Genomic DNA, 23,585 nt, shown 5'->3' on the forward strand with positions numbered 1-23,585 from the left:
GAAGCATATTTCACTAGAGTGTTGGATGGTGTTTTGTTGGCATGCATAATATAGGATCAAATTATTTAAAATTTCATATACTGCAGTGCAACAGTTCAAAAGATCTTAGGTTGTTAGGAGAGAATATATTAATGAATAATGTGAAGAGCATTATTTAGGTTGTGGGGGCCTGCTAGTGGTTTGCTCTGAATACATAGTAGAGGAGAAAAATACATTATCATTGTCATTGTGGAGCATGGAGTTTCTACATCAGTAGGTGCAAATAAAGTTGCTTAATTGATAGTTACAAAATAATTTCTAGCATTATGTATCTCATTTGTTGGATGGGCAGCAGCAATAGTAGTCAGGGTCCCTCATGATGGTACCTCACGTTAGTTTTCAGTAACTTGCATCAAAATTGGAGTCCAACAACTCAGAGTCACAGAGTATTTTGCTTTATGCATTTGCTGTGATCTCTCGCCAGATGTCAGTTCCATTTTTGGTGGTGTTTGCTCTTTTCTACTTGTGCATGCACAGGGAATCTTGGTCAAATCAATAAAGCTAACTTTCTAGCAAAGAGAGTCCAACTAAAACATAACCATGGGTCTTGTCACCATTTACAATTGATTACCACGGTCAAACCCTCCTTTTGACCAAAGACAGCATTCACCCTGAAAGAGTTAAGCAATCATTGGTGATTTTGTCTGGGCTTCATATATACATTTGTGCATCACTTTCGTTTGAAGCTTGCAGAATTCACTCACCAGAGCTCAAGTCAGAAGCACTCCATGCTTTGTAAACTCTCTGTGAGTAAAATAAATAAAAAATATTAATAGTGTAGTGAAGCTTAGAGCCAGCACATATAGCTTATAAGGATTTAGACTCATTTTCGTGGTTGATTGCAGTAGAACCTCTGATCACGAACGTTTGGGAACACGTACAAATCGGTTTACAACCAAAAACTTTGCCAAAATTTTGCATCTGTTCACACCCACACGCTCTGATGGCGAACAGAAACACTGGCGGCCAGTTTCTCTGCGCATTCATAACCGCCAGTGATTTCCCATTCTCCGTTTTCCACTTTTGTTTGTGTATACAGGGCCTAACAAAGCAGCTGATGCTGCAAAAGGAGTTACAGTGTTAACCAAACAGACGCCTCAAGTGCTGGAAGAGATGGAAAACTGTTGCTAGTGTGATTGAACGAGAAACACCTTGCAGGGGATAGCATAAGCGAGGCGATCATATGCGAGAAAGCCAGGAAGATTTGTGGCGATTTGCTGAAGAAAAAAAAAAAATCCTTCTTTGAGTGGTAAAGGTGAAGCATTTAAAGCCAGTAGAGAACAGTTTGAAAAGTTTCGCAAGAGAAGTGGCATTTATTTTTTTTCCCCTGTGCTTAAAACTCATTAAAAAAAAAAACAAAAAAAAAACAAAGTGTTTACAGAGAGCGGTTGTTGTTGACGGGTTTCTCAGTGTTATGAAATGTTTTTATATTTAGTTTACTATTAAACTGTGCATTCTATGATATACTTAACTATTTTTGTACTTAAAAACATATAGTCTGTATGGTCTAGAACGGATTAATTGTATTTACTTACAATCGTATGGGGAAATTACGTTCGGGTCGCGTCCAGAGTTTTAGAAAGAATTACGGTCGTGACCAGAGGTACCACTGTATATGGCCCAATTCCCAAACTATGTATTGGTTCTAAAAGACTGTGCAGTTGTTACTGTTTTCTAGGTTTCACTTGCTTGGAATTTTGTTGGCTCTTGTATTTATATAACAGTTGCCCAAGTACCATTGATTTTTTTTTTCCTGCTTAGATAGGCTGATTTATGTTGTTGCTGCTAATGTTGCTTCTATTACTGTAATAATGAAGTATAAATATACACATACAGAAATGTAACTCCCAGAATTGTTAACATGTTTAAATATATTTGAATATTTACTTATATTTAATCTGAATATTCAAGCCTTATTTCTTGGCTATTTTGACAGCTATTTTGTGCATTGTACTGTAGCAGTGTGCATATTTTCTTCAACACTTTAGTTTTCAACAACAACCAAAAGGACTTAGCTGTGTACAGTATAGGTTGCTGAATATTTACAGATTAATTTCCCATATAGCTACAAATGTGACAGGTTTTGGAGTGTACTAGACTCGCTATAATTGGGTTGTATGCATATTTATTACATTCATATAAAATGCTGTGCTGTATATATAAACCTTCCTGGATTTGAGACATTTTAACTTTTTATATATTATCGGTGTCTTTCATGATTACATGGATTTATTCACTACAGTTCTTTCTTCTTTTGTCAAAACATTTTCAATCCATCTTGTTTGTATTCAGTTGAAGGGTTAGGTCAATAACAATTTAATGACTAAATGTTTAATGTTAAAGTACTTTCTATTAGTTATTTTAAAATGTTTGATACTTTTTATTGTAAAGAATAAGTCTTTGTTTTATGTAATGATTTTATTGTCCAAAAACTTGAAATATCATGTTCCACACAGTGATGATTTTTTTTTTTTAACGATTAAATAGTCTATTTCTGCTTTTATGGTGTCATTTTAAAAAAAAAAAAAATCAATTTCCAGATTGATCTTCAAACCATAGTTGATTCTGGATTTCAAGTATATTTTTTCCATTTCTATTATGATTCATCATTAAATGGGTTTGGTCATATCATTTTTTGGTCCCCTGATATAGCACACTAATGCTTATGGGTACTATATGTGTATTGAGACAGTATAATCTTCTCTTCTTAACCATACATGCATGTATCATCGCAGGCTTTCCACTAAAGCATTTGTTAAATGCACAGGTTAGCTTTGTAAAACATTGTGTGGCAGCATCTGTTAATTTAATAGCACATACTTTCCTTTAGCAAAAGACATACTTTGCTCATTGCTCTAGTCTTGTTAGTGTATAGCTCTTAGGTGTCATTTACCCCACATTGAAATTCCAAACAAGCACTCAGCATGGGCCATCCAGGACCATTTTATGTTTCTTTAGTCAGATGTACTGCAGTATTCAAAGCCTTTGTTTACAGTAACAATTCTAGTGGTCCTAGCTAATATATATAATATATAATAAGGCCTAGTTACAGGTTCCTGAAGATAACTGAAATTCTTGAAGGAATTTATGATTGCATTTTACGTAATAAATAATGGATTAGTGGATTTAATTTCTGACTGCTGTAATATTCTACAGTAGAATGTATTATATTGTTTAATATGACATTGTTTTCTTCCATTGCTTCTGTCTTATTATTTGAAAGAACATAGTACTCTATTATACTAAACCCTATAGCAGCTTAAACTGGGCATCCTTACCATTCATCATATCTAAGTTGTATTCCAGTCAGGCTTCCCAATATTTCTAATTTTTCTTTATTTGTATTTTTTTAACAATATGAAATTTCAGATAGGGTGAAAAATGTTAAGAATACTTAAGGAGAAAATGTCACATGGACCATTATTTGCTGCTGCTCTGTTTTATTTATGGTAAACATCCAGTGTAGTGCCCCCTGTATGTACAGTCGTGGCCAAAAGTTTTGAGAATGACACAAGTATTGGTTTTCACAAAATTGGCTGCTTCATTGTTTTTAGATGTTTTTGTCAGATGTTTCTATGGTATACTGAAGTACAATTACAAGCATTTCATAAGTTCCAAAGGCTTTTATTGACAATTACATTAAGTTTATGCAAAGAGTCAATATTTGCAGTGTTAACCACCACCCCTCCCCATCCCCAAGAACCCCCCTCCCCACCAAGGTTCCTGTTCATCATTTTGGGTTTCTGAAACCTATTATGGCTGCATTGAATGCAATGCATGAAACATTCCTGAACCATCCCTGGTCTGGGCCAAAATTCATAAAAAGGCCCACTCACGTATCCATGGTCGTACAGAGTCAGTTTGGAATTAGCAGTCAAACCCACTAGCATGTCCTTGGGGACATCTAGTTAAAATGAATTTAAGGGAAAAGCACTATTTTTAAATGAAAACATTGTATGGTCATTTGTAACTCCTTTATTTATTGCTAACGAAGTATATGTCTCACTCTCTGATAAGAAATTTTCATCTAGCACCCTACCAAACAATCTGCAACAAATAATGGCTGTGGTAAATCCTTAAGAAAACCTCTATATTGATCAAAGATGATTATCAGTAGTTTAAAAGATTGATTTGAGCTTTTGGGTCTTACGCTTTTTGAGTGTATTTAAAGTTTTTTGTCCCAAGGAATAGAACACAGAAATTGCAATTATTTTCAAATATTAACACATTCATGCACGGAAAAAAAAAAAAAAGGTTGTGATCTTTTGCCTTATGCTAATTTTCCCAACTCAACTGCTGGTTTATGCCACAAAACCCCAGTGTCTATAGTGGGCACTATATACAGTGTTTGATATAAAGTCTAGTTTTTACATCTTTTACCTAACTTATTGAAACTTGCATTCCATTATGCAAGTAGCTGTAGAGAAGAGAAATTCAATACATTTTCTAAAGCAAAAACACATCACCACAAATATAACATTTTAAGCTTTTTTATTCATTTTCCCCTTCCTTGTAGAGAACATTGCCATGGGGCACGTTTTCTAGTCTTAAACTGAAAAGCCCTACAGAAAGTGATGACGGACCTATAATGTGGGTACGACCAGGAGAGCAGATGATTCCTGTAGCTGACATGCCAAAGTCACCTTTCAAGCGGAAAAGGTAGTGTATTGCTGTGATTTAGATATTCAGTTTCTTTCTTTTTTTTTCCTCTCTATCTCTGTCTCTCTGTCTTTCTGTCTCACACACACAAGAGTTATGTGTCAGATGGCTGTTGAAGAAGCTAATCACTGTCAGCTGACTGCAGGTTTTTTCTTTTCATGATACACTACTGTGCTGAAGTATTGCATGTTATTTATAACTTTTAAGAATAACTGTCTTACTCAAACCTTGATTTTTATTTCCTACTTTTATAGCATTATTGCACGGTAAGGTAAAATGGCTTGTATAGTTTTAAGTTTATAATCTGACTTAAAATTAGCAATTCAGAGAATGATCTTCTATAAAAAACATCCACAGAAGTATGAGACCCAAAAAAGATTTTCAGAAATGATGAATGTCTCTTGACATCCCATTTAGATCTAAGGGTTGTTTGATTGTCTGTCTCCATATTGTTTGGTTTATCATGTAGGAAAGGACCAATCACTTGCATGAACAGTCAGTAGATGGCATAACTTTTGTCATATTTAGAATTTGCACTTAATTTGCAAATAGGTTGTGATCGCTTCTGATTCAACAGATAACCTCTTTCATTGAGTGAGTGAGCAAGGCCAGCACTGGACTGATGCCCCATGTATTATTAGTTCCTTATTTGTGCTTGATTGTTCCTAAATAGCTTAATTCCATGAGTGACCTTGCATTAGAATAAGTAGGTTTGGAAAAAGAGTAAATGAGTGATGATGCTGATTAAGCAGACAGCTGCTTATGTGAAAATCAAAGAAGTGAGATGGTGACCAAAAAGTGAAGTACACAGGCAGACCTTAGAGAGTGGAACCTTGCAAAGGACATAATGCATAAAACTAAAGTAAAATATCTGTAATTTAGAATAAAATAAAAAATAGATGTATAGTATTTTGTAGTATTCTGTGATGATTAGAGAGTTATGCATAAAAAAATATATAAATGTATATTTTTAAATAGGCACATTTCACAAGGAAGAGGTATTTAAACATGTACATACATATATGTGTATAATATATTCAGTAGTTCCGAAACTCAGTCTTGGGGAAACACTACGGCTGCAGGTTTTTGTTTCAATCAACCGTTGTTTTAAATTGAACTCCTAGCCTTATTAAGTGAGCTGTTATTTCCAAGTTTGTTTGTTTTGGGGTCAACATAGAAATTACAAGACTAAGTTTGATATTTTTTTTTTATTAACAGCAATATTTATTTATATAGCACATCTTCATACAAATGATGTAACTCAAAGTGGTTTACAGGATGAAGAAGAGAATAAAGACAAAATATAAAATTAGGCAATACTAATTAACATAGAATTACAGTAAGGTCTGATGGCCAGGGAGGACAGACAATTACAAAAAAAAACTCCAGACAGCCGGAGGAAAAAAAATAAAATCTGCAGGGGTTCTAAGGCCATGAGACTGTCCAGCCACCTCTAGGCATTCTAGCTAGCATAAATGATCTCAATCAGTCCTCAATTAAAATGTACTTAGCAGTTATATAGGGAGAATGAAAAATTTTTAAATAACTTTTTAACACTGTTTTCATTCTGCCTTTATAGGTAGTTTAGTTATATAATCTGTTATTTAACAATTAGTGGGTCAGCTGTTGAAATAATTGCAACCATTCATTATTAAGTGTCGTCTGCTCAGGTGTCTGCACTGATTGTTTTAATTGTAATTATTAGGGTACAATGAAGGAAGCAAACTACATAAAAAGGGCAAAATAGTAGAAAAACTACTAAAGAGAGTTAAGAATTTAAAGCTATAGTAGAAATAGAAATATTTCTTGATGTCCTATAAATACAAAAATCATACTGCTATGCTTTTCTGAATACATAGGGAAGAGAAAAAAAGATCAGCTAATTAAATTCAATCAGGTATTATCACTTGTTGTGAATGTGATTGGAACAAAAACTTGTAGTCACAGGACAGACTACTGGGAACCACTGATATTCACTACCAGTCAAAAGTTTTGGAACACCCCAGTTTTTTACAGTTTTATATGGTAAGCTTTTTCATTCAGAATGCCAGACACTCTGTGGAAGTCATCAACTCTGTCCCCAGTAAAAACTCCAGACCATCACACTTCCTCCTCCATGTTTTGACAGTTGGTGTCGCACTCTGAGGAACCATCCTTTCAACAACTCAACAGTGTACAAACACCCTGTGTGTTGAATCGAAGATTTCAAAGTTTGATTTATCATTCCATAAGACTTTTCTTCCAGTCTGCAATAGTCCACAGCTGGTAAGGAATGGCTTTTTGACAACCACTTGCCCTGTCAAACCTGCTGCATAAAGTCTCCTCTTCACAATAGAAACTTAGACTTGCTTTTTTCAACCACTGTTAAGCCATACTTGAAGCTGTTAAGCTGTGAGGCACCTGTCATACAAGCTGGTGACCCTTAGAATCTTGTCTTATGATTGGTTTGTGACTTTGGGTCTGTCAGATCTCTTCCTACCAGAGTTTCTTCAAGTTTCCAATTGCCTTTGGATTGTTTTGTACATCATACTCACTGAAACTTTGATTTCCCAAACTGTCAAAATGGTCGACACTCTCTCCGCAAACAGACACACTGCTGATGACTGTACCCAAAATGTCATTAAAGACCTGGATCTTGGTTTTTATCCAGGGCACTCATAAGCCCAGACACTCGAGAGCCCCAATTAGAACCTCTATGGACTCTTTGACAGCAAAGTCAAAATCAGTGAATCTTTCTTCACCAACAGATGCCCCCCAGCCACTGGACCCCATGATGCTGCCCAACACCCAGTCCATGCAAGTACTGAACAGAGTAATAGCAAGAACATACCCCTGAGGAACCCCAGAATCAACTGGGAAGAGCACAGAGGTTCTGCCTCCACTCTGCACATCTCTCACAGTACCAGTGTACGGCCAAGATATCCAGCAACTTTGGGGGAGAGGGATCCCATGAAGTCTCAGGATGTCCCAAAGGGCAACTCGATCAGCTTAGTTGAGCACTTTATAAATATTGGCAAAGGCTGCAAAGAATCTCTGCTGATATATGCGTTTGTGATCGATGAAAACCCTTAGTGCCAGGACATGTAAGAAGTTTTTACACCTAAGAAGTCTACTGTCGACAGGTAGGGTGTATATTATTTATAACTAGCCAAATACATGCGCGTCGCAGTGGAGAAGTAGCGTGTTAAAGAAGTTATGAAAAAGAAAAGGAAACATTTTAAAAACAACATAACATGATTGTCAATGTAATTGTTTTGTCACTGTTATGAGTGTTGCTGTCATCAAGGATTTGATTATCATTATTTCTTTCAATGAGGTTCGTATTTGGAGGATGTGTTGTGTTCAAGTTATATTCCGTGTTTGTCAACCGTTGTAAAGATAACAGGTTTCTTTCATCGAAGTGTTCACTACCCATAGCGGTACTCGTGAATCTAAGATGTTTAACAGGCATTCCCGGTATTAAGTTGTGGATTTGCCTGCGATCATTTAGCGTCAGTGTGTCTGTGAACTTAATTTAAACTTAAGCTTTACACCTTGCTTTCCTATTGATATGTCTGCAAAGGCTTGTTCAGATCCAGAGGGTTGTTCCTTTCTTACTGCATCAATAAACAGCTCGTCTTCCTCTTTATGTAAGACATCACACACTGCATGCACGGATTTACCTTTCTCAGTCCTGCAAAGTCAGTTCACGTGAGCCACTTGGAGTACATGCATCAAAAGTTCTCAGCCGTGCTTGTGCTATCTCGTGCGATCTTGCGATGTGCATGGCTTTATTTAATGTTAGCTCAGACCGGCACTTAAACGTTTCTCTCGCACTTTTGCTAAGTTTGTGCCAAACACTATTCTATCCCTGACCATCTCATCTTCGTTTTTATAAGCTCAGTCCTTGACCAGCAATTTTAACTCTGTTACAAAGTGATGAAAAGTCTCGTTTATACCCTGCGTGCTCTCATTAAACTTGCATCTCGCGAATATCGTATTTGTCTTGGGCATGACAAACGGCAGCTGCAGCCTGTCTATGAACTTAATTTAAACTTAAGGTTTACACCGTGCTTTGTTTCCGCAGTAGCTGCAGTTATGAATATGCTTGTATGCGTCACTCGCTTCATATTCTTTTGCTGCCTTCTCAATTATGTAATGCGTTTCCTGTTCAGCCCTCCTTGGAGCTCTCCATACTGCGTTCACAGTCAGTTCACGTGAGCCGCTCGGAGTACATGCATCAAAGGTTCTCCGCTGTGCTTGTGTTATGTCATGCGATCTTGCGATGTCCACGGCTTTATTTAATGTTAGCTAAGACCCGGCACTTAAGTTTCTCTCGCACTTTCGCAGAGTTTGTGCCAAACACCAGTCTATCCCTGACCATCTCATCCTCATTTGCATAAGCACAGTCCTTCACCCGTGAATATTTAGCGGCAGCGTGTCTATTGGATTGCTGCTGATGGACGGCCTTATATGGACAGGCACTCAGTTACATGGGAGGTGTGACGATGAGGGAAGCAACTCCACCTCACACGGCTACCGAGCTTCAGGCTATTGCCATATATATGTACGAAAGCAGGTTTCAGTTATGACCGTTACTCGTAGAATTTCGAAATGAAACCTGCCTAACTTTTGTAAGTAAGCTGTAAGGAATGAGCCTGCCAAATTTCAGCCTTCTACCTACACGGGAAGTTGGAGAATTAGTGATGTCAGTCAGTGAGGGCTTTGCCTTTTATAAGTATAGATAATACAGGGTGAGCCAAAAAAGAAGTATGACATTTCAAACGTTGATTCTACAAAAATGATACAAGATAAAATACATTTCATTATGACACAAGAAAGGGTATATAAATAGATTTTTTTCGTTGCGATTTAAAAATGATGTCTTCAAGGTGGTGGCCATCATTAGCAATACACTCTTTGTGACAATTTCTGATGGCTTGTATGATTCGTTCTGCCATTTCAAGGGGAATAGTGGCGATTTCGTGGCAAATAGTGTCCTTGAGGGTTTCAAGGTTTTGAGGTCAGTGTGTGTATATCTTCAACTTGAGATCCTCACAAGAAGAAATCACACGGAGTGAGAGAGATCAGGCAAACTTGAAGGCCACCTGACATTGCTGCACAGGTAGATCAGCTTCCCCCGAAACATCTCCCACTAAACTTGGATCTCTACGTTGTATGAGCTGTTGCTCCATCCTGTTGAAACCAGGCATCTATCATATCCAATTCTTCCAGTTGGGGTCGCAAAAAGTTCTCTAGCATTTCAGTGTAACGTGTAACCATTGCTCACCCCTCCTCAAAAAAGTAAGAGCCTACAATGCCAAATTCTGCAATGGCGCAACCAAAATGTAACACTTCACTGTGCAGGGGTCTCTGATGAAGTTTACGAAGGTTAGTTTCAGCTCAGTAGCGAAAGTTTTGCTTATTTACGCAGTCCTACAAATTGAAATGTGCCTCGTTGCTATACATGACGATGGCATCTCGATGAATGGTTTTCAGAATGTATGCGCACAACTCTCTATGACTCTCCTAGTCTCTCTGTGAGTTCCTGCAACCATCATTTTGTATGGATGGAAATTAAGGTGGTCATGCAAAATACTCCTCAAAAACATGTTGGAAATACCTAAGGCAGAAGCATGTTTGTGTGCTGAACATATAGGAGACTGTAAAATTGATGCCCTTACAGCTTGGATGTTTTCAGGACAGACTGGAGTTTTTCTGCTCAATGTTGTATCCGTCTGCCTAAATTTAGCCACCCACTGAAGAATTGTTTTCTGAATTAGTTAGGAGGAATGTTGAAGTGCGCTTGGAAAGCACGTTGCATAGTGATGACGGATTTGTTGTTTTTGAAGAATGCTTCGACAGTGAAAGCACGGTGCGCACTGGACTAAAGCATGTTGCTGACTGAAATCTACAAGAGATTGCCTATCAAAGGACCCCCACCCCAATTCACTCAGCTCCCTCTACCTCGCTCAATAACCTTGGGAAATACAATACTTCATTTTGGCTCACCCTGTATATATAATAATTCTGTATAGAAATATGTAGGTAAATTAAGTGGAAAATGTGGGATTCTGTCAAAAATATTTTTCTGCAAAAATATGCCAGCATATTATACATTAGAAGATATGCATGCAGTGTAGGAAATTGGAATAATTGATGTTAGTCAGTTATTAGCTTTGCCAGTAATTAAATAATAAGGTAAGGCTCCTGGTTTATCTTCCTTTTCTCTGTAGGAAGATTTTCCAGTCATTTGACTCATGTCAAGGTAAATGAATCACACTTGTTTTAAGAAACGGAATACTGTAACTTATTGATAAACACAGATGCTAGAAATATCTTAACTGCATATATGCCGACATAGAAGATCGGATACCAGACAGACAAAATAAATCACAGAAGAGGATTGCTGTTTACTTGTATTTCAGAGTTCTAATTTATCTTGGTACAGATGAGCAGTTTTACAATACCAATCCTTTAATGATCATGTTTGATACTATGTGGAGTTGTGTGATTTTGACCTGATTTCATGTGGAAAACTTTTCTCATGTTGGATTGTACCCTTGGTGTTTGGTATGTGGTCCTTTGTTCATGAAATGGTGAGATTATTGTTAGGATCTTTGCGGTGTCCATTGTTTGACGTTTCTTCTGTTTCTGTGGCATTTGTTTATATGACATTGAACAGTTTCTGTCAAGAAACTAAACAAAATCTAGAAAGTTGTCATTTTATCAGCTTTATTGCAAATTTTTTTTTGGCAACATACAGAACAGCTACCTTGTATATGGTCTGTGCTATACTTTTCTATAGATGTACTGAAATTTTAATGCAGCAGTCAACAGAGAACATTTTCACATCTTTTGATTTTTTTTTTTGGAGTGGTACTAAACTGTTATACCTGATAAAATCAGTAAATTGATATGTTGTAATTGAGAAAGCCCATCCAATTCCAGGGTTCACACATGTACTCATGAACATATGCCATTTTAGTATTGCCAGTATGTCTATCTTTAAAATACTATATAAAAACTGGATAACCAGGAGAAAATGGTATATAGGTATCAGTGAAAACCCAACATATTCACGGAGTATGGTATTTGAACCCACACCACTACATCAGAGAGGCAGCAGCACACAATGCTGCCCACAATGTTACACTGTTTTCTGAAAATATGACCTCACATTCCATCCACTTCCATTGGAGATGGAAAAGATGTTAACGTTTTGTAAACATTCAAAATCATGTGTAGCGGAAAAACTTCCTACTACTTTGGCTTTAGTTTTTCGCAACTTGAACTACACTGGATAATTATATTTAGAAGATGGGTAAGTATATTTTTAATAGATAAAATCACACCCTTCCACATAATGACAGAAATCCAGGGATCTCTTCACTCAGTTCCTCTTAAGTTTATTAACTGTGCAATCCTTACCAGTAAGTTACCTAGCCCCTTATACACACGTGCGCACATACACACACACAGTCTTAAAACTGTATACTAGTTTTTTTATATAATTATAGTGCCCCATGGACTCAGCAACCCCTTTTCAAATAATTGAAGGACACATTTAAAATAGTCTGTCAGATGTGCCAAATTATATTAAAACAATATCAATAATGAAATTAAATAGCGACAGACACGTGTACCATATACAATCAGAAGCAAAGCTCAATCCAAACTACAATTAACAGTTCCAAAATATTGTTTCAGTCTTCATGAAATGTCAGGCCCAAAATTGGAAAAACATAATTAACTGCAGTATTGGATATCCTGTAGTGTCGCTTCTCAGAAGGAAAACATGGTTCGTCTCCTAATGCGTCCTCCAAAGCCAGTCAGCATTCCACTTCTTCAGGATGTTCCCATTTAGCTCAAATCCAACAAGAAGTCAAACAAATCCACACCTCTGAAGTGCAGCATAGGTCTCCTTCCCAGTAGTCTGTTAACTCTGGTACGAATATAGTTTCTCCACTCCAAATGCAGTCACTATGGTCCTCCCACTTTTCTCCGGTCTTCCAGTTTCTTTTTAAACTACTTCTTGCTCCTGTTTAATGGCTAGTCTTCCATACTTTCATCCCATAAAGATGCAGTTCCAATCTCAGTTTGGACATGTAAACACAGTAAAATAATGAGACATGCAAAAAAAGTGGTGAAAAATGCACAAAAGGCAAGATTTAATTGTTGCTGCTAGAATGATGTTCGCTATACTTGTTGTACTGCTGGTGCTGTGCTTTAGCAGTACAGTGGAACCTCGGTTCACGACCATAATTCGTTCCAGAACTTTGGTCGTAAACCGAGTTGGTCGTGAACCGAAGCAGTTTCCCCCATAGGATTGTATATAAATACAATTAATCCGTTCCAGACCGTACAAACTGTATGTAAATATGTAAAAATATGTAAAGATTAAGCACAAATATAGTTAATTACACCATAGAATCCACAGTGTAATAGTAAACTAATGTAAAAACATTGAATAACACTGACACAAAACACCCAGGCTCCCTGATCAGCTACAGGAGCAGGCTGGCTCACGAGCTCTCTCTCTCTGTGTAGAGCGAGCGCACAAACACACACACACACACCTATTCTTCCCCCCAATCCCTTCCCTGTCACCTGCCCGGCTCTCTAATCTCTCTGTAGCACGTGCTCGCGCAGCATTTTTTTAAAAATGACTTTTAAGCACAGCAGAAAAAATCCAAGCGCTTGCAAAACCAACTCACAAGCAAACAAAAAAGTAAGATTGCAGGAGATCACGCTATTAAACCTAAAGCCTGATCGCTGTAAACAATGTTTTTAAAATGAGTTTTAAGCACAGCAGAAAAAACATTGCACAAATCCGAACTTCATTTAAAACCAACTCAAGCAACCAAAAAGTAACATTGCAACAAATCACACGATGAAGTCCTCCATGTAAACAATTTTAATGAGTTTTAAGCACAAGGAAAAAGCGAACATTTGAAAAGAGAAATGTAACATCGCACCTAATCGCTATGAAAAACTCCATCTGTAAACCTTTCATGAGTTTTAAGCACAAGGAAAAAGCGAACATTTGAAAAAGAGAAAAATAACATTGCAACAAATCATTATGAACTAAAAATAACTTTTGAAAATCCGTAATACAAAACCACCAAGAAAACTAACCTTGCATGAAACGAGTTCTGGCATGAAGTGTTTTCCTTCAGGTGTTTTCTCTCTTGTGATTTCTTGGGTTTCTGGTGCTTTTAGCTGTTTAGCTGGTGGGAGTGAAAGCCTCATGCAGCCATTCCAAAAGAACGTTCCTGTGACCCTCCACATTACTGGCAGTCTGGCTTTGTTTACATTATGCTGCTTGAAAGCACGAGGGTTCTCCGATTGGTAAATGAGTCAACTGGTAAACATTTTTTCCACCTTTTGTAATTTCTGTCTTTACTTCGATTTCAATTTTCTTCAAAACTTTTTTCTGACCACTCTCCACTTGCTTAGAAGCCATAGTTAACTGCAAAACCACACAAAATACTGTAGAGCACAAAGAGAGTGCACGTCTTATTGAAAACAATGAACACGGAGCGGCTTTGCTTAAATGAAAAAGCATGGCAGCTCTCTTTCTCTCTCAGGCTGCCTGTGGGGAGGGGGATGGTTTCGCTTGCACTACAGCCTACAGATAGGCAGGCAAACACGTGCAGCAATCTCCTCCCCCTTCCCAGCAGGCACGTGCTCGCTCACTCTTGCTCTCTCTCTCTCTCTCTCAACTGAGGACGCAAGGGAAACTGGCTTGTTCAGCAAACACGTGAAGCAATCTCCTCCTCCCCTCCCTAGCAGGCACGTGCTCGCTCGCTCTTTCTCTCTCTCTCTCTTTCAGCTCAGCTTGCAGGCAGGCAAGGGAACCTGGCTTGTTCGTATACCGAGTGTGTGGTTGTGAACCGAGGCAAAAGTTTGGCGATCTTTTTGGTCGTGAACTGAGTTGTACTTGAACCGGGACGTTCGTGAACCGAGGTTCCACTGTACTCTCGTTCTCACTTTCTTCTGAGATCTCAAAATCTTCATATAAACTTTAGAATCCAAATCATTAACAATGCACAATCTTATTAAGAATGACTGCCAGTATTTGGTGCTGTGCTATAAGTGTGTGGGGCTTTGTTTATCTTGTGGTTTTTGCAATTATACTGGACGAGCTTCTGACTTAAAATATTTAATTCCCATCTCTCCAGACAATGCCTTTACCCGATTTAAGCAGTCCAAAGACACCCTTTGGTTGTACCTTAAGAAAAACCCAATCGACATCGCCAGCTTTGAAACACTAGCCACAGGATGTTCCCTAGGGTGAAGGCTATGATCTATCAAGCACCAGCTTCACTTTGAGTCCTATTTTTTTCTCTGATGATTTTGACAACAAAATGGCCACATATGATGATGAATCTTGATTTGTACAGAACCAGCTGATCCATTTCTGTGACTGGAGTATTTAATAACTATCTAAAAGGACACAGACAACCGTGATAGGTATTATTGTTGATATAACCATAGATAATAATGATTTATATCTGTATACATGTTTGTTTATATATAGGAGTTTGCACGTTCTGTCCTGTCTGTACTTGTGTTTTCATCTGAATACTGCTGTTTTCATCCTATTTCCCAAAGACATGCACCAAACATGATTACCTTGTACGTCATAAAGAAAAGATGAATATAGCTTGTTGCACGACTTATGGTTAATAACCAACGCTGAAAGAAGCTCAGAGCACATTAAAAGGAATTTTAGAATGGGAAGGTGTTTTTTAACTCCTAACAGGATTTATTCTGTTTTATAGGAGTGCGTGGATGGATGTCTTTTAATTGTATTGTCTGACATTCAACCAGTCAGGTAAAGATGTTCTACAAACGTCTAAGATGCTGCAGTCTTCTAGGGTTTCATTCCTAGCCTGTTTAAAATTTAATTAATTTACATGCCTTATTGTACAAATCTTTATTTCATTTACCATGCTTTATTAATGTTGGAGTCCTACAAAAATCCACTCCTTATGAGCAATGTCTGTCTGGCTTTTTTCCCAGTCACAGCACTGGAGCTGTTTTAGATTGTGTTGTACGTGGCAATTTTAATTTCTGAAATTGCAGGAATTAAACCATTTTTATGCCTTTATATATTTATGGTTAATTTTGAATCTATTGATCATATCATTCTACTTCACAGGCATGATGATTTATATGGCTTATCAAACATTGTTATTAGTTGGTTTACTTTAGAATTACCAAATTGTTTTAAGTATATATACAAGTCTTAATACAGTACTGTCATTCCTGTTGGCAGTTAAATATGGTGTCTGTCATGGTTCAGTGCTAGGACTAATTATTTTTTCTCTCTCTATGTGTGTGTGTATATATATATATATATATATATATATATATATATATATATATATATATATATATATATATATATATATAAAAATGACATTATGAGATTTTATTTAAACCAAATATTTTTCAGTAAGGACATTAATTAACTTTATTGATGCAGAACATGGAAAATTTATAATTGTGTTTAAATTTGTAAGAAAACTAAAATTCTTTTACTGGGTGTTGAATCTGTGAATAGTAAGACAATACTAGACTCTGTTAACTACAATGACATCAGTTTTAGTTTAGCTGAATTCCTCTGAAATTTAGGTATTACTGTCAACATGGATTTAAACTCCAGTCAACACATTTCTGAATTTGGCATTTGAAGATATCTGCTTTCCATGGCATCCAAAATTCAGGTGGCTTCTTCAGATGCAAGTGTATTCATTAACTCAAGCAAAATTGACTATTGTAATAATTATGGTTATGCTCTTTATTTAATTCCCTTGGTACACTACAGTTAATTCAGACCAGTTCATAACTACAATTAAAATGTATAATCATAACTCCAGTTCTTAAGTCAAGTGTAGTGGATCATGGTGCCAGCATGAATTTAAATTCCTTTTCGTAGCTGCATTTATGTCTCTCTGTCTTAACAAGATTCAAGAGGAATACTGATTAGTTAGTAAGACCATGACAAGGTGAGAGAAGTAAAAGAGTAGGCAAGTGGAAGGCAGGTCGAAGGTGGACTTGTTTGATTATTTTGAAGGTGTCCAATGGGTAGCAGTGGGGTACAGTTTATATCACACAATTCAGAATAAAAAGCTAGTCCTGTACTTTCACCTGGAAAAGCAGGATAGTCACAGAATCAGGTCTGGGTCTGCATAATCTGTGCAATCTTTTTTTCTCTTTTATAGATGCAAAAATGTTTTAATAAAGGTGGTCTGAATATTTTTAACTACACCTCATTGTTTTAGGCATTACATGTCAAACCTTCAGCCACATTAAGAAGGAGACTAATTGTGCAACACAGCATTTGGACTGTTTAAAATGGGGATATATGTAATGGGGGCCAGTATCAATTCCTTCATCCTCCAGTGACTTCCAGCATACTCTCGCCACATGAGGCCAGGCATCGTCAATCATTGGGAAGAACCCAGGACCCACTGCACCAGCATAGGGTCTGACAGTGGGTCCAAGGATTTCATCCCGATACCCAATAGCAGTAGAGGTGCCCTTGTGACCCTCCATGGATAGGTCTCCCCAGACCATCACTGACCCACCACCAAACCGAAGTCATGCTGAACGATGTTACAGGCAGCATAATGTTCTTCACAGCTTCTCCAGACCCTTTCACATCTGTCACATGTGCTCAGGGTGAACCTGCTCTCATCTGTAAAAAGCACAGGGTGCCAGTGGTGAACCTGCCAATTCTTATATTCTGTGTCAAATGCCCATTAAGGGGTCATCTCATTGTTGCCCCTAGTGCAGCTGTTGTTAATTTCATTAACACCAAAGCAGCTGAAACTGATTAACAACCCCCTCAGCTACTTAACTGATCAGATCAATATCCCAGACATTTCATTGACTTGATGCTATACTGTCATTAAAAAGTGTCCCTTTAATTTTTTGAAATATATATATATAATAATATATACTTACTGTGTGTATATATATATAATAATATATACTTACTGTGTGTGTGTATATATATATATATATATATATATATATATATATATATACATATATATATATACATACACTCAGCAAAAAAGAAACGTCCCTTTTTCAGGACTGTGTATTTCAACAATAATGTTTTAAAAATCCAAATAACTTTACAGATCTTCATTGTAAAGGGTTTAAACAATGTTTTCCATGCATGTTCAATTAACTATAATCAATTAATTAACATGCACCTGTGGAATGGTCGTTAAGACCTTAACAGCTTACAGAAAGTAGGCATTTAAGGTCACAGTTCTAAAAACGCAGGCCACTAAAGAGACTTGTCTACCGACTGTGAAAAACGGCCAAAGAAAGATACCCAGGGTCCCAGCTCTTCTGCGTGAACGTGCATTAGGCATGCTGCAGGGAGGCATGAGGACTGCTGATGTGGCTAGGGCAATAAATTGCCATGTCTGCACTGTGAGACGCCTAAGACAGCGCTACAGGGAGACAGGAAGGACAGCTGATCATCCTCGCAGTGGAAGAGCCCGGATCTCAATCCCATTGAGCACGTCTGGGACCTGTTGGATCGCAGGGTGAGGACTAGGGCCATTCCCCCCAGAAATGTCCAGGAACTTGCAGGTGCCTTGGTGGAAGAGTGGGTAACATCTCACAGCAAGAACTGACAAATCTGGTCCAGTCCATGAGTAGGAGATGCACTGCAGTACTTCAAGCAGCTGGTGGCCACACCAGATACTGACTGGTACTTTTGATTTTGAGCCTCCCTTCATTCAGGGACACATTGTGAAACATTTTTAGTTTATGTCTTATGGTGTTGACTCTTTTAGTTTTCACAGTATATATAATATACTGTGTGTATGTATGTATGGGTGTGTGTGTGTATGTATACATACATTCATACATACATACAGTGGAACCTCGAGATACGAGTTTAATTCATTCCAGCACTGAGCTTGTATAGCGAATTTCTCTTTTCTAGAACAAACTTCCTCATTGAAAGTAATGGAAATCCAGTTAATCCGTTCCGCACCCTCAAAAATATCAACATAAAAATCAATTTTCCTAACAAATAACACTGATAAATGATATATACAAGTGGAATCTCGGTTTGCAAGTAACTTGGTTTACGAGTGTTTTGCAAGACGAGCTAAATTTTTTAATTAATTTTGACTTGATAAAACGAGTGATGTCTTGCAATACAAGTAGTATGGATACACTTTGTCTGCTGAGCGTCATGTGAGCATAACTGAGCTGATGGTTCTTCTCTCTCGTGCGCATCTCTTTCCTTATCTCTCTCGCTCGCGCACGCGTCTCTCTCCTTATCTCTCTCGCTCGCCTCTCTCTCTCTCTCTCTCGAGGGCAATCGTCTCCTATTCTCCGTCTGCATGTCCGCGATATTTTTGGATACGCTTATACAGCGAACTGCTACAGTGAAACAATGAAATTACAAGCACACAAACGTGTAGATTCTCACGCTACGGGAGAACAAGGAACACTGAGTGAGCTGACGGGCTGGCAGCGTCAACGTGGGTGAATCCCGAGTTGAGGCGGATCGGGAAACGTATCACGGACAACCACAGCCTGGCTCGTTACGCGAGCCAATGCTCGTATTTAGATCCGAATTTTTCGCTCATACTTTCCTCTTATCTTGAATTTCTCGTATACAGAGGTGATCGTATCTAGAGGTTCCACTGTGTGTGTGTATGTGTGTATATATATATATATATATATATATATATATATATATATATATATATATATATATATATATATATATATATATATATATATATATATATATATATATATATATACACACACATACACATACTAATAAAAGGCAAAGCCCTCACTGACTCACTCACTCATCACTAATTTTCCTTCCCATGTAGGTAGAAGGCTGAAATTTGGCAGGCTTATTCCTTACAGCTTACTTACAAAAGAAATTCTACACGTAACGGTTGACAACGTCCGCCATGTTGAACTTTCTTATTTATGGCCCCATCTTCACTAAATTTGGTAGGCGGCTTCCCTGCACTAACCGAAACTGATGTATGTACTTATTTCGATGGTATGACGCCACTGTCGGCTGCCATATTGAACTTTTCAACGGTCTTTGTTACTTATGGGCCCATCTTCAAGAAATTTGGTACGCGGGTTCCCAACGCTAACTGAATCCTACTTGCATACATATATAGGTCCATAGCCTGCAGCTCGGTCACCGTGTGAGGCGGCGTTGGGTCCTCCATCCCAACGCCTCCCACGTTGTTGGCTGCCTGCCTATATAAGGCCGTCCGTCGCTCCAGTCTCTACATTACCTTCCTTGCTTCGCCACGGGATTCACATCTCCCTGCTGATAACTACAGCCGTTTTATTTAATCTACGGCTTCTCCACTTTTTTATTGTTCATTTATTACGATTATAGTTATTGTGTAGGTATTTTAGACTTACTTTACATTGTTCAGGTACCCATTTTCTTATCATTCCAACCGTACCCCAATTAACATGTCTATCGAGGTGATCACCATCGATAAAAGAACTGTCTCTTACCGAGTGGTTTCCATGCCCGGAGATGGCACCTACCTTTTCCATTCTCTTTGTTACATATTGCACGGCCATATCAGGCTCACTCTTGATATCCGGAGGAACAATGTGTCTTATGTATTGAATGACTGGGACAGGTTCAAAGTGTGGACTGATGACAGCACAGAAGATAATTATACTACACAGGAGCACTAGAAGAGTGAAATGCTTAAGCCCTTCACCTATGGATCTGCATGTGAGTTGATGGCTGCCGTTGAATTGTTCGGTTGTCACTTTCAAGTGTACCGAAATGGCCAAATATTTTACACCTTTTGACAACCGCCAATGCCTTTTAAACATCTTAGATTCACAGGTGACAATTTGAGTAGTGGACACTTTGATGTTTATGAATGTTTAAACTCTCAAAAGCTGGATGTGAAGTTATCGATGAAACCGGTTGTATACTTACAACGCTTAACTGATGCCGAATGTCTCTTCAACACAAGTTCTACAAATACTGTCGTAATTGAAACAAACCATGAATCTCAAACCGATTATGACAGCAGCAATCCAAGCTGTGAGATTTGAAACAAGATTACTGTTCACATGGCCAACTGTACATTGCATGCTCAAGAGTAAGCTCAGCGCACAGCTTGGTCATATTACAACTGGAGGGCTGAACTCACAATGTGGTATACAAAGAGATCCTTAACAAATAATTATTGGTATATTTTCCTTCAGTTTAAAAAGGTTTAATTTTCTTCTTAATAAAAATTTTAAGGTAGTACTTCGCCGCTGCGAAGCGTGGGTATTTTGCTAGTATATACATGGTTGTTGGTGCCAGACGGGCCGGTCTGAGTATTTCACAATCTGCTCAGTTACAGGGATTTTCACGCACAACCATTTCTAGGGTTTACAAAGAATGGTGTGAAAAGGGAAAAACATCCAGTATGCGGCAGTCCTGTGGGCGAAAATGCCTTGTTGATGCTAGAGGTCAGCGGAGAATGGGCCGACTGATTCAAGCTGATAGAAGAGCAACTTTGACTGAAATAACCACTCGTTACAACCGAGGTATGCAGCAAAGCATTTGTGAAGCCACAACATGCACAACCTTGAGGCGGATGGGCTACAACAGCAGAAGACCCCACCGGGTACCACTCATCTCCACTACAAATAGGAAAAAGAGGCTACAATTTGCACAAGCTCACCAAAATTGGACAGTTGAAGACTGGAAAAATGTTGCCTGGTCTGATGAGTCTCGGTTTCTGTTGAGACATTCAAATGGTAGAGTCAGAATTTGGCGTAAACAGAATGAGAACATGGATCCATCATGCCTTGTTACTACTGTGCAGGCTGGTGGTGGTGGTGTAATGGTGTGGGGGATGTTTTCTTGGCACACTTTAGGCCCCTTAGTGCCAATTGGGTATCGTTTAAATGCAACGGGCTACTTGAGCATTGTTTCTGACCATGTCCATCCCTTCATGACCACCATGTACCCATCCTGTGATGGCTACTTCCAGCAGGATAATGCACCATGTCACAAAGCTCGAATCATTTCAAATTGGTTTCTTGAACATGACAATGAGTTCACTGTACTAAAATGGCCCCCACAGTCACCAGATCTCAACCCAATAGAGCATTTTTGGGATGTGGTGGAACGGGAGCTTCGTGCCCTGGATGTGCATCCCACAAATCTCCATCAACTGCAAGATGCTATCCTATCAATATGGGCCAACATTTCTAAAGAATGCTTTCAGCACCTTGTTGAATCAATGCCACGTAGAATTAAGGCAGTTCTGAAGGCGAAAGGGGGTCAAACACCGTATTAGTATGATGTTCCTAATAATCCTTTAGGTGAGTGTACATGACAATACAGTAAGTATAATTAATATTGCCTTAGTATAAAACTTTGTAACGATCTGTAAGACACAATATCTGAAGAAGATATTTAGGTAAAATTTTCAATTTTTTGACCTCATGAAATTTTTCTGTACAATTTCATTATAGACAACATTTCTTGTAAATATTCTGTCTGAGTTTGGCAACAGTTTGCCTTGTTCAGGAATCTGTGCAACCTTGACAACAACATCTGGAAAACTTCTAACTCTTGATAATGCAACATAAAACTGACCATGGCTGAATACTGGTTCTGACAAGTAAATGGCAACCTTTTCTAAGGTTTGCTCTTCTGAGTCTTTCTCTTTTAGCGTTTTTCTGACAGTCATTTTCTTTTTCTTCAATCGATCTATTTGCTCGTATTTTTCTTTGTCTTTCAGTGTTTCTTTTGTTGATGTTTACTTGTTGAGCTGACCGTTCTTCCAGGAGATATTGCTTATATAGGATTTGATTGTCTGTGTCTTTTGTCCTATTTGACGTGTCCTTTTTTTGGGTGGCATGTTGTTAGTAGATACGTCCGTAATATCTTCTCCTACAGTAATACTGGCTTGTATGTGGCTGTAATATGCATCCTTTAATATGTCTTTAATTTTCTTTCGCAGTAATACTGGTTTGTATTTCCATAAAATGCCTGTAATTTTCTCTGACAGTAATACTGGCTTTGATGTCCGTAATATGACTTTAATTTTCTGTCACAACAGTGGGCAATCAGCAGAGTGTCCCCAGCAACTGATGTAATGTGTGGCATGCTGCTTATAATCGTGCCTGTGGCGTCTCCCCAGCAAGTACTGTGCTGTTCCCCAGCAAGTATTTTAATCTGTGGGGCGGGCAACTGATTATTTTGTGTGGCGTCTCCCCAACAACGGATTTTATGTGCGCTGCCACGACTACCCAATCAGCACTCTCCCCAGCAATGGTGTCCTTTATATCTTATCATGCGCGGCCGTGGAAAGGCCATTTACTGTGTGCCCAGCTTCCAGTGTGTGTGCTTTATTTGCTTATCGCGCGCGGCGGCTAGGCCATTCACTGCGCCCAGCTTCCGTGTGTGCGTCCACGTGCCGAACGCATGGGCGGGGCACGGTATAATGTGCGGCGCGGCCCGCGCATGCGCACTTCACCAGAAGACGCACACACAGACACCTGGACGCACACAGGGGTTTTATTAAAGAGGATATATGTCACACAATGCATTTTAAGGTATCTAGAAATGCATTTAAGATATCTGGAAATTACAATACATCTGGAAATATGTCTATTTCAAGTTACCTTAATTCCATTTTAAGACGTCTCAAGTAGATTTCAAGATATCCTGAAATAAGTTCATGTGCATTTTGACATGATTCAAAAACATTTCCGCATTAAAAAAGAAGAATATAGGCATGTGTCTGAAATTGAAATCAACTTATCTGAAAATGACCGATCATTGCCCTTGTTTTCAATGGTCTTTCCAGTTTGTTTTAAGATGTATAATATTAATTTCAAGATAT

The 23,585-nt window shown here is 38.2% G+C and overlaps 1 protein-coding gene across 1 annotated transcript in view; it reads left to right on the forward strand.

The window, feature by feature from the left end:
• LOC120533920 (lysine-specific demethylase RSBN1L-like) overlaps positions 1–23,585 on the forward strand; it is a 152,011-nt gene that overhangs the window by 107,177 nt on the left and 21,249 nt on the right. The window contains exon 5 of the mRNA XM_039761036.1: positions 4,556–4,698. Coding sequence (XP_039616970.1) covers positions 4,556–4,698 — 143 coding nt within the window. The remainder of the gene's footprint in view (positions 1–4,555; positions 4,699–23,585) is intronic.

Source organism: Polypterus senegalus, chromosome 8 (genome assembly GCF_016835505.1).
Source record: "Polypterus senegalus isolate Bchr_013 chromosome 8, ASM1683550v1, whole genome shotgun sequence".
NCBI classification, from domain to species: domain Eukaryota; kingdom Metazoa; phylum Chordata; class Cladistia; order Polypteriformes; family Polypteridae; genus Polypterus; species Polypterus senegalus.